Source organism: Rhipicephalus sanguineus, chromosome 11 (assembly GCF_013339695.2).
Source record: "Rhipicephalus sanguineus isolate Rsan-2018 chromosome 11, BIME_Rsan_1.4, whole genome shotgun sequence".
Classification (NCBI taxonomy): Eukaryota; Metazoa; Arthropoda; class Arachnida; order Ixodida; family Ixodidae; genus Rhipicephalus; species Rhipicephalus sanguineus.
The window spans coordinates 80,441,868-80,454,075 of record NC_051186.1 but is presented as its reverse complement, the minus strand read 5'-3'; the positions used below and the strand labels follow the sequence as shown (position 1 = coordinate 80,454,075).

Genomic DNA, 12,208 nt, shown 5'->3' with positions numbered 1-12,208 from the left:
AGGGATTATTGGTCAGCTGCCAACTCGTAAAAAAAAAAAAAAGATCACGTGCTACGTGACGCCAAGAGGCAAAAAAAAAGAGTGTTCCACACTCGCCGCCATGGCTGCGATTGGCGCTGACTAACACTCCTAGGTTTATCAACATATATACCCCAGAAAGTGGACGGGAGGATGACCGCCGCCGTAGCTCAGTGGTAGAGCATCGGACGCGTTATTTGAAGGTCGCAGGTTCGGTCCCTGCCGGCGGCAAGTCATCTTTTCGTCCACTTTACTTTCTTCACATTTACATTCTAAATACTACAGATAACACCCCCTGTACTTTCCTTGGCGTTATTGTCTGTTAGTTCTCATTAATATTGTGTCTAACAAAGATAAACGAGCCCTTGAAAAATCATAGCTTTCCTTCATTCATTGCGAGGGTCTCGCCTGGCAGACTTAATGCCTTCAGTAGTAGCGAGGGTTATGGTCAGCTGCCAACTCGTAAAAAAAAAAAAAAAAAAAAAAAAAAATCAGTGCTACGTGACGCCAAGCAAAAGAAAAAAAAAAGAGTGTTCCCCACTCGAAGCCATGGCGCGATTGGCCCGCTGACTAACACTCCTAGGTTTAATCAACATATATACCCCAAAGTGGACGGAGGATGACCGCCGCCGTAGCTCAGTGGTAGAGCATCGGACGCGTTATTCGAAGGTCGCAGGTTCGGTCCCTGCCGGCGGCAAGTCACCTTTTCGTCCACTTTACTTTCTTCACATTTACATTCTAATAATACAGATACACACCCCCGTACTTTCCTTGGCGTTATTGTCTGTTAGTTCTCATTAATATTGTGTCAACAAAGATAAACGAGCCCTTGAAAAATCATAGCTTCCTTAACACGTTCACTTGTCAATGTAATGCTCAACGTATTGTAATGCTACGCGTGAAGCTCTGACATGCTGATTTAAGCTCGGTATACTTAACGCGAAGTAAATAGTATCGTTTCTGATGCGAAGTTAGAGCGGTGAACATAAAAAAAGTCAGACAAGTTCTAGCCTAATATGTAGCAATTAAACAATAAGAAAGCGCATGCCGTCGCTTGTTCTTTTTTTTTACATATATATGTACTTCAAACATCCGAAAATAACGGTCAATATTGTGTCTATTTCTAACGATGCACCAATATCGTTGGCAGTACACGATAGCAGAGCATCACAGTTATGTAATTGAGCTGCACCTTCCGAATTCAGGTTGCAAGCAGAATCTTGAAGGAAGCGAGTCATTGCCGATCATTTCGAAGCGTGCTAATAAAGATAGATTCTCTTTGCTCCCCAACAGCTCGGGGTCACGTGGGTTGAGCAGAAACGTAATGTGTGACGTCATACCACCGTCCTACAATTTCGATAAAAGGAAAAGTACGGCGTCGCGCTGCATAAAGTATCGCTATTTTCGGGAAGGGGAGGCAGTAAGGTAAGCAAAACAGTAACTATTTCGCTAGCATCACCGCAGCCAAAGCCAGGGTCGACAATGATGTGCCGTTCTATCAGTGGTGTCATGCGTTACGTTCTGCCCAGGTCACGTGACGCCGAGCTGTCGTGTGCAATTAACTCTCCCGCTAACAAACTGAGAGGTGCATACCTCGTTTATTCGTTTCTCACTTTCAACTTCATTGCACCTTTCACAAGTGCACGAAATGGCCCGTTATGACCACAGTCTTGCCGGTGCGCTCACCATGTTCCTGGGCCAAGGGTGGCGCCTGTCGCTTTCTACGAGCTTAGTTTCCAAATCGCTGGAAGGACTTTAGTCATGCGCCAATGCATTAGGCGTTTTTGCTTACGTCAGAGCTAGAGCACCGTTTACGTGTTGTTTGCTCCTGCGTAGCTGGGGTCGTGTGGCCGGCGGTGACGCTGAGTAGCACGTTCCGGCCGCTGCCGTACGTGCGACTGGCTGTGAACGTGAGCCTGCTGACGTCGGCTCCTGTCGCCATGGAAACTCCCGCCGATTCCTCGCCCCTTCCCGTGGCCGCCACGCGTCGCAACGGTCAGATGCGTATTTCTTGCCTCGCACGACGCTCTTGATTGCCTAGAGTTCTCACAAGCATGGTTCATCTCACTCACTCTACTACAAGCATCTTTAACTGGCGCAAAATACATGCAGCTGCTCTTCATTCTGCACAAAATGTGCAAATGCTGCACTCAGACGTTATGTAAACAAAATATTCGGCTAGAAACAGCTCAGTGAACCGGAAGCGCGAACATACCTGCTGTTAACTCCGCGTATGCTTTCACGGATGCCTGTCTCAAGACTTCGTGCATTGGCCTTTATCAGCGCATGCTGAAACCTCCTTTGAACCTTAACAACCAATCCATGACATTTGCCTCTCTTTGAAGGCAGTAGGCATGTTATCGTGGGAAACGTCATTCCCTAAATCCATTTCCAACATCACCACGTGGTGTTTTGTAGGTGTGGTATAGCTACCTGTACCGATGTTAGCCATGCAACATAGCCCATAGCTTAGCACCTACTTCGTGCTACAACACGCTTACAAACACGTTTGGAAACATCGTCAGAGTTACTGTTTGCTGCTAACTGCACTTTGCTGGTTCTCTGTGTTCATCGAAGTGGTGGTGCCAGAAGGACATGCTCCCAAGGAAAGAGTAAAGTGAGCCTCAATAGTTGGTTGGTTTGGTCGACGCCTGAAAATGCATTTTGCTATTGCTCAGGTGGATAGGGATTTCCTGAAGACCGCAAAGAATTGGGAAGCACAGGTCGGATAGTAGTACAGCTCCCCTCGTGTGGCTTCACGCTATCAGCCCTGGGGCGATTCTTTGCGGTGGTTCCCCAGCTTTGCGGACCGCTGCGCCTCTGCGGCTTTTGTGCGTTTGTTGTTGGTTTGTGGTGGCTTTGTAAGTGTAAAGCGAATAAACACCTTCAGTTAATGGACTTGTCCTTATCGTCACTGGCCTGAAGACGCCGTGATGTACTCAATGGCGAGGTTAGGGGTGGCAGCTCTTAATTCTGCGGTTGCTGGGGAATTGTTTGCGACAGACTATGCAGGGTTGCCTAATGGTGGCTACTTTTCGCCAAATTGGCGAATTTGAGGGGCCCGTGGCGACCTAAAATTATGAATGGCGACATGGCGAATTTTTGGCGATTTTCGGCTTAGGTCTTCACTGAGTTATACATCCTAAGCTCAGTGTCTTCCGAACGAATGAGCGGCAGCATTCTCTGTATCTTTCTTTGTTTTAGACCCAAGAGTAGAATGTGCACATTACGCGTCATTCTGCATGTCCGTCCTGTAACTCGTGTGTATCTCCTCAATTCATGCTAGAGGCAGGAGGTACGCGAACGTCGCCCCAGAGACATTCTAGCAAAATGTAAACCGCGAGGGGGGCAGTGTTTGACTATAAGTTAATAGCTTTCGGCGCTTTAAGCTTCTCTAAGTTTCGCTTCTGAAGGGGCTGAAGGTTCCGCCCATTTGTTCCGTCAAAGCTCCAACAGTTCTGAATAGCTCGGCGACTTATTCACTGTTGCAGTACCCCCAATTCAGCTCGTAAAGACTGTTTTGGAATAGCGAAGACAGGTGGATACATGGCTGTTTGTGCAATAAAAAATTATTTATTCAAGCTATTTCCACTGCTGCGGTGAGCGTGTGCAATGAAAAAAATTGCTATATAACATTTTACATTGCCTACCCGTTCATTAATAACGCATCGGATTGACGCGTGTAGATATAAGGGACTATAAGAAAGGGCCGGTGACGTCCTTTATCATATTAGTTCACACTGAAAAGGTGTAAGACTCACCAATGATTGGTTCCTGTAAGAATTCTGTCGTCTTAGCTTCAATAAACCTTTTAATCCTTTTAATTCATAATGTTCGCGTAAAGCTGGCTACAAACAACGCTTTCACGGTTTTCGCCCAATGTTTACCACACTTCTACCTTAACGAGCGGACAGGGATGGAAGGATATCGTGAGTGTTTCATTCATTCACCCTTGTGCCACCACGCACATCTTGCGGCTAGTCGGAGAAGCAGCACCATGCACTCCCATGGTGAAGCGGGCCATACGACTGGCATTGAGAAACGTCAATATAATTTAAGGGTCTTGGATGGTATTGTATTCTACGGGGCTATACGTGAGAGGAAATTTTTATTACTAGGTATGACGCACATATCTAGAATGGCAACTTTTTTGGCGAAATTTGTAAAAAAATGGCGACTTTTGGCGACTTTTTGCTCGTCGTTTGGCGACATTTACTCGAAAGTCAGTGGCAACCCTGCTATGGAGTTCTGTCTCTAGGTTCACTAGAGTATAGGTTCTTGTCTACCAGTTGAAAATATTTCTCAAAGTCTCGTCTTGTACGCGCGCACATTTTTTTACAATAATGCCCAACGTGCAGCTGCCACCTTGAACATATGCATACGCGTTGAATCTGTTTTACTTGCGATAACAATTATATGGACACTCTAGACGGGTTTTCGCCGTCGCCGTAAAGTTCTGTACGAAGTCCAAATCGTAACATCGCTCCGCGCATCGATGTTCTACCCACGAGCCGGTGACGAACGCGACTGAAGCAGAGATGAAAAAAGGCCGGTCATCTCCGTCGCACAGAGTGCGCAGGGATATAACATCAACCCGCGTGTGAGGCCTGCCGTCGATTGATCCTCAATTGGAGAGGAAACCACTTGAGGAAACCACTTCAGGAAATTCCATCCGTCTTTCGCCTGGCGAAGGAGCATGAAGGGGCGCTGGGAAAGGGGTGGGTGGAAGGCTGCGTCGCTCTAGCCACAACTGCGAACTTCCATCACAAAGGCGGGTTCGCTAGCGCTGGTGCGCGCGCTATCTCGGCAGGCATCAGCAAACGGCCCGCTTACTTCGAGTTGAGACGACAGACAGTATGAAAACTAGTTCGCTCCCCGAAGCGGCTGTAGTCCCAAGCTTACACCAGCGTTTTGTGAATTTACGCGAGATCTGATCCAAAAGAGTTAGCTTCTTGCCTTACTACGTATACAACATTATAATTTGTTGCTATCGCATCCATTGCTTCGCTCCTGTGGCGAAACTGTGATTCTTTTTAAATCACAGAACACATGTGCTCATCGCTATTGTTGATGAAAACTTAACAATATCATAACGCATAGACTTTACATTACAGTTGAAAAATGCAATGTCTGCCGCACAGAATGGTAGCAAGCAACCTTACACGCCACGCCAGTCGCAGAGCGAAAATCGCAGCCCATATGAAACGAAACCGCCATTAGCGGCGTTTGCAAAAAGACCGAATAGAACGAACGGAACGATTTCTTTCGTTTGCAATCGTGGCATGCGAAATAGGCCTTTGAGGCCAACGGGCTGTTTCACACGCTGCGATTGCAGCGAAGAAAATCGTTCCGTACGCAATGTTCGCAACCGCCGCGGCGGTTTCGTTTCACGTGGGCTGCAAATGGGCTGCGACACTGCGATACGCTTCTCTTTGCTTCTCTGTGATTTCAGTGCTCCTCGAATTTGACACTACGTTCCTGCTTCGCGACAAGGAAAGGGACAATTTAGAAGCGAAAGGGGGTGGTGCCTTGTGTCACGCCATACGTCTGGTTTTGGACTGAATGTACTATGTAGCCAACTTGCTTTGCCAGCGCTGCGACGGTTCGATTGCCTCGGTCGGATGCTACCTACAGGGTCGTGCAAAAGCGCGCGTTTCCCCGAAGAATCTTTGCTCCCCCTCATGCTTGATATGTGCTGTCTCTATCACCAACCTCGTGTCCAAATCTTTATGATTTATATAAGCCATACTTCAATTGTACTATCATCAAAAGAAGCGGCATTTCTTGATGATAACGAATTCTCGCAGAATCTCTTGCTTGCGAAATTTTCCCACTGCGATAAAAATTGATGTATAGAGAATATTGAAGGCTTGACTGTTTATCGGCTCGGTCGCCGAGCGTCTGCTGTTTGTTGTTCTTGTGGCCTCAATAATTGACTACGTTCTAAGTTCCTGTTTGTCGCATGAGACTGAATTCGTGTTTCCCGGACCTTCGGCTGATAGTAGCGCCATTACAAGTCCTGTCAACAAACATTTGAGTACTTTATTGTCTACCTGAGAGCGACATGTGAGAGCTACTGTGGTGTTAGCTTTTTCTGCCGCCCATCTACACACTTTAGAAAGGAGACAGGGGTGGAAATGAGCGATAATACCGGTGGCAATATCCTCTTCGTTCACAATTTGTTCCTTTTGCGCAAATGTCTCTATTGCTACAGGCTGGTATGGCAACCGCAGCGAGGACAGCGTATCGGCGCGCTTCGATGCCGTGCTGAAGCGCTACAATGTGGACCCCGACGCCTGCCTCAAAGTGGCCATGTGCTCGGTGGGCCGCCTCGGTGCTGACGCAGGCGACGGCCACCAGAATAAACAACGCCGCCAAGCTGGCCCTGTCGAGGTCCTAGACTCCATGCTCAGGTACCTTTCACGATGTACTCTGCAACAGCCCATCCACTAAGCTATCCACTAATCACCACTCCACTTCGATTAGTTTCAATTTACGCCGCAATTAATGCAATACCGTTAAACACAACAATTAACGTCCTTACGCTTTCCCTGGCCTAACTGTCCGTTCGATTAATCTCAATTGTTCAAGCATGGCATGCGATAGTTCTGTGCTCTACTGTAAGCGATGGCGCATTGGCATATTGCTGACCTTACGCTTTCAAGTAAAAGCATTGCACCATATGCTTCTCCGACGTAACATTAAAATGTTTCCGACAGCATGACTATAAGCGCATGAGTCAAATTAACGAAAACTTGGCAATGATAGTGACTATAGTCGTGGATGTCCGATTTTATTTCTTTTTAATCCAGTTGATGGCACCCATCATTAAACTTTATTTGGAACAGTTTTGTGGTAATAAACAAAAATACCAAACTAATTCGTGAGCAAGAATCGTGCAATAGCTTCGTAAGCATTCTACTTTTTTCACCTAAGCTGCAGATTGATACCCCAACTTCCTGCTCCAGCTTTTCTCATTTATGCAGTTTACAAAAAGTGCTGTATGCTTTTCGCGCCAACTTGGAGATTTGTAAACTTCGTCGTTGAGTTTTTGAAGACTTCGCAATTTTTCGTATTTTTTGTAAACTTACAATGCCGAAAAACAAGACGCTGCTTCATCCAGAGGGCGAAATTTGGTGTCGTTTCTTGGTATGTTGAGCGGTTGTCTAACGAGATCAATTTCTCTAGTTTTACGTGCAATAAAAGAGAAAAACTGCACTAATCGAACACCTAAATCTTGGGACTAAACAGCGCAGAGGATGCGACGTGCATGTGAAACAGAAAAGGCGGTGCTTTGTCTTGTTTGTAAACATTTTGAGCAGCGCAAGTAAATGGGAAGGACACGAGTAAGGGGAGTCGTTGCTAAGTCTCACCAGTTTTTCAATAACTTTCTGGTCCCGATGCTCCCGACTCAATTTCACATGGAGACAGCGCCCGCCGCTACAGGCGCAAGTGTGCAGAGAGGGCATGCGAACGCTGCTACTGCTGTGGTTGTATGTGGGGCAGCTTCGATATTGCAGTTTTCCAAACTTCCGCAATAGTCGCTTTGCTTTCACGGAGCTACATTAAACATGCGCACACGAATTGTCTGAGCGCGTCTTCGGTTTTGAAATGAGCACACGGGCGTAAAGAAAAAAAAAAAAAATAGCCGCTCAACACATGCATCTCGCGGCGGTCTCAGTCCAAAAGAAACAAGAATTGTGGGATTTACGTGTCAGAACCACCATATGAGTATGAGGCATGGGTACTTGGGGACCAGAAAGTGACCAGAAAGTTATTGCTTTTATCTGGTCTCAATTACTAGTGCTATTTAGAACATGTACTTATAAGGAATGCTAACAAGACCAAACAACCACGACGGTTTTGTCTGTCTCATAGTTCCTATGTTCTTGGCAGTTTTACAACAAAGAACGTAAACCAATTAGCCCAGCTAAGAAACCGTTTGCTCTTCATACAACGAGAGGTTCTTGAATGTGTTTATGATGATATTCATGCAGCCTGACTTTCATGGACGAGGTGCTGCTGAGTCGCAGCCTTCGCAGTGCGCGCCAAGTGGGAGAAGCAGGCGGCGACTGCGACTCCTTCAACCGAGGAGGCCGCTGTCCTTTCAACGCGGCCGCTTGGAGGGTCCTGCTGTCAACCATCAACAGGTCGCTCGCATAGCGGGAAGCCATCGTCGCCTTGACACAGAATCCTGGAATCGTTTCCATCAATGTTCTTCAGTATTGACTGCCGAGCAGCTCGTCCACGGAGGACCATAATAAGGTGTCTTCCTTAAACTGCAGAAGGAAAGCAGCTGCCCCTCAAATAAAGCATTGCTCGCTTGCTTAAAACGTATGACGCACTAAAACTGAACACTGCCCGAATAAAGCCACTGCTGTCATTTCCCGTAAGTAAACATGCCTTTCTAAAAGGCCTTTCCAAAAACGTTGTTTTCAATGGGCCTTTCAGAAACGTTATTGTCGAACGGCATCGGCGCGATGTCTTTAATTTTTTTTTTTTTTGCGTTTTTCAGCGTCTTGAACGGCCAAACGGAACACCATCCCGCGACCAGGGCTGCCGGGTTTGGCTGCTTTGCGGCCATTTGGCTATTTTTAGGCCGGTGGCGACAGAACAAATGTCGTGGCTACCTTTTGGCTACTTTTTGTTCCCTCAATTTTCGCCACATTATAAATATATGGTGACGCCTCAGCATGCTGGCGTTTGAGTATGTGAAAAGATCAATGCTTATGTTCTGCGTTGTTGGGGTGACAGAATAACAATAAAGCGCTCGAAGAGCGGGAACACAGTGTTGTTTTCGTGTTGTGTTTCCCCGCCCTTCAAGCGCTTTATTGTTACTATGTGTAAGGACATCGCGGTCATGGTGTACGTGTTTTCAGCTTCCAAAGTTGAACTTGGCCACACACACACACACACACACACACACACACACACACACACACACACACACACACACACACACACACACACACACGCGCGCGCGCGCGCGCACGCACGCACGCACACACACACACACATACACACATACACGCGCGCGCGCGCGCACGCACGCACGCACGCACGCACGCACACACACACACACACACACACACGCACACACACAACACACACACACACACACACACACACACACACACACACACACACACACACACCACACACACACACACACACACACACACACACACCACACACACACACACACACACACACACACACACACACACACACACACCACACACACACACACACACACACACACACACACACACACACACACACACAGAAAAGCCTATAGGCAGACGCCCCTCGAATTCGAGATAAACTGTCATCCATGTCCTGAGTTTGCACACCACCAGTTGCTAAACGTAACCTCGAGCTGTAATTGGAAGTAAACAGGTCAATCGAGGCTGCTCCGCCCTCCGCATGCATCGAGTTCGCTCTGCATTCAACAACATTAGCAATCGCATGCCCTACGAACTGCTTGGTTCAATTCTTAGAAATAAGTTCGGACTGAGACTAAGAGACATTATTGCTAAACACTGCTATTTGTGCGTGAATCACAGTAATTGTTATCTTGGGTGTACTCACGCCGTATTCATTTTTTGTCGTCACCAAAGCGCTGTTACTTCTACTCCTCTTAAGAAAACTAACGCAAGATTTGTGACGGTGTTATTTTGGCAACAACGCCAGAATGATTGCTAAAGCTAACCATTTATGCTTCAACCTGTGCTGTCTCGGCATAGAGCCGCTCATGGAACATTGGACACAGTACACAACGTAGTGCAACGAACACATGGACATTTATTAGCAGCTTTTACACAAAGGCTAACCCGCCAGCCGAATCTTACAAATAACTGCAGTAACATTACAAATAATCCAATAGAATGCCAATACAACACACACTAGCTATATAACAATGTACCGCGAGTGCTTCATCGCCGACGTTCGACTCGCCACTGAAGTCCGCGGGAACGAGAACCGCGGAATCGCGCCCACGGACCTCCCACGAGAGGCGACCGTCCAACAGAAATCCCCAAGCACCAAAGAGGAAGAGCTCCGCTCCCGCGTAACCTCGCTCCCGCGGGGGCGCCTCCGCGGTAGCACACTCTCGCCAATTTTCGCTCGGCGGCGATTAAGCTAACTACGCCGCAAGATGGGCAGGCGCCTTGGGGCGAAAACGACTCTACAGGAGGTGCGAGCACCCCCACAAATCCGAGCAGCATTGACTTAACTTGTCCATACTGTACTTATTTACATTATCATCCAAAGGCTGTTTCATTTGATCGTTTCAATGAAAACGTCGCAGTTTTCACACTTTTGGCTACTTCTGGCTTCTTTTGTAGGCATTAGCTGAAGTTAGCTGCATTTTGGCTAGTTTTTCCAATTTTGTGGCTACATTTTGTCTTTTCCACCTAGCAACACTGCCCGCGACCAGTTAAACGCATCGTGTACACCTGGTGCTTTCGGCGCACGGAGTCCGGATTTTCCTGATGGGCACAGAGTCATGTCTGTAGTGTGCGGTGTTGGGCAAGCTGGTACATAGCTAAGTATTAAAGGTGCAAGGGTTAAACTAAAGAAGAATAAAGGAATGAGAGAAAGAGAGCCATCTGCACTTTCTTTTCCTTATTCTTTATGCCAATATGTCTGCTTTACATGTCCCCTAAAAAGACGGCTTTTATTCCACTATCGCGAAATATTTCGACAAAGCCATTGTAGAACGTACTCATTTTTACATTTCATTTGTACCGCCGGCGCCACGCATTCATGTGATCCCGCCTTCTCCAGGCGCATGCGTTTAGCTCAGAGAGTAAGGCATGTACTCATCATCTAAGCGTGGGGCGGAAGCTTCGAAAGCCGTCCCCGACAACAAAATTCAGTGTGATTTACACATTTACTTTCAATATCGATTTACCTTATGACAGGCGGACATACAGGTTTCCCTCTGAGTCGGCATATAAATGTTTACTTATTTTCAAAAAACGTATTCGTCTATCTTCTGCTTATTCCGGCCTCAGCATATTTTAAAGAAAAATAACTGATTTAATTTCATCTGTAATTTCACCAAAACGCTGGCAAGAGCCATAAGCGTAGACGCCTGACAAAGCCTTCTGCTCTGCTGAGGTTTCATATACTTTTATGTCACTGACGCGAAGTCTTATTTGGTACAGTAATTTTCCACCTAACAATTCATAGCATGGAGCGAGCTTTTGTTTCGTCTAAGGAAACAACCTGAAATGCGAATTGAACGGAGGTGTGCATGGACAATAACCTATATATTGCTTAAAATGTTACTCAACAAATTCGCAGGACGCATTCTCATGTCAGGAATCTATATTATGTGTAGGCTCTCGACAGCTCAAAGTGATGACGCTGTGAATGAAATATCCCTGCTCCATATGCCGTGTTTTTAACGACGTTACATATCTCCATAGAAAATTATAGCCTATATAATTAATTAAATTTGTATTAAATGCTGTATCGAAATCTTGTAAAAAAATTCAAGCAGCTTCACGGACTTAACGTCGGGAAGACTGGTTAAACCAAACAGCGAAGCTGGTGGCATCACATTGTTGTGTCATTGCTTAACTTTGCTCTGTAGTGATTTTGCCACCATCTCCCTACACGAAAGCCCGGTCTTCCTATCAAAAGTCATGGAGCAATTTCAGCAACGCATGTAAAGTGCAGCTGCTCTATATTGTGACTGAGGCGCGCACAGTTCACGAAGACGCAACTTTCACGTTGCGAAAGTGGAATCCTGAGAAACACTGCGAGTATCCTGAATGGTGTGACCGAGTGTTCGCACTTCTTTCCTCTGCCTGCCCTTTCTTTGCTTTGGACTCCATCCATCCATCCATCCCTCCATCCATCCATCCATCCATCCATCCATCCATCTATCCATCCATCTATCCATCCATCCATCCATCCATCCATCCATCCATCCATCCATCCGTCCGTCCGTCCGTCCGTCTGTCTGTCTGTCTGTCTGTCTGTCTGTCTGTCTGTCTGTCTGTCTGTCTGTCTGTCTGTCTGTCTGTCTGTCTGTCTGTCTGTCTGTCTGTCTGTCTGTCTGTCTGTCTGTCTGTCTGTCTGTCTGTCTTCCGGAGAGCGCACGAATTTAGCTATCGTCGAACATTCTAGTTATAGACGGCTGCTTCGTCCTTAGTGAAACGGAAGTGAGTAGTCGGGC

The 12,208-nt window shown here is 46.7% G+C and overlaps 2 protein-coding genes across 13 annotated transcripts in view; one reads left to right on the top strand and one right to left on the bottom strand.

Moving 5' to 3' along the window:
- The window catches only part of LOC119375652 (uncharacterized), a 29,582-nt gene extending 21,150 nt beyond the window's left edge, over positions 1-8,432 (top strand). The window contains exons 4-5 of one of the 2 annotated variants that reach the window (XM_049420377.1): positions 6,233-6,431; positions 8,016-8,432. In XM_049420377.1, coding sequence (XP_049276334.1) covers positions 6,233-6,431; positions 8,016-8,181 — 365 coding nt within the window. In that variant the 3' untranslated portion in view covers positions 8,182-8,432. The remainder of the gene's footprint in view (positions 1-6,232; positions 6,432-8,015) is intronic. The other variant, XM_049420376.1, reaches the window with a different exon arrangement.
- LOC119375196 (GRB10-interacting GYF protein 2) overlaps positions 1-12,208 on the bottom strand; it is a 676,837-nt gene that overhangs the window by 480,805 nt on the left and 183,824 nt on the right. The window lies entirely within an intron of this gene.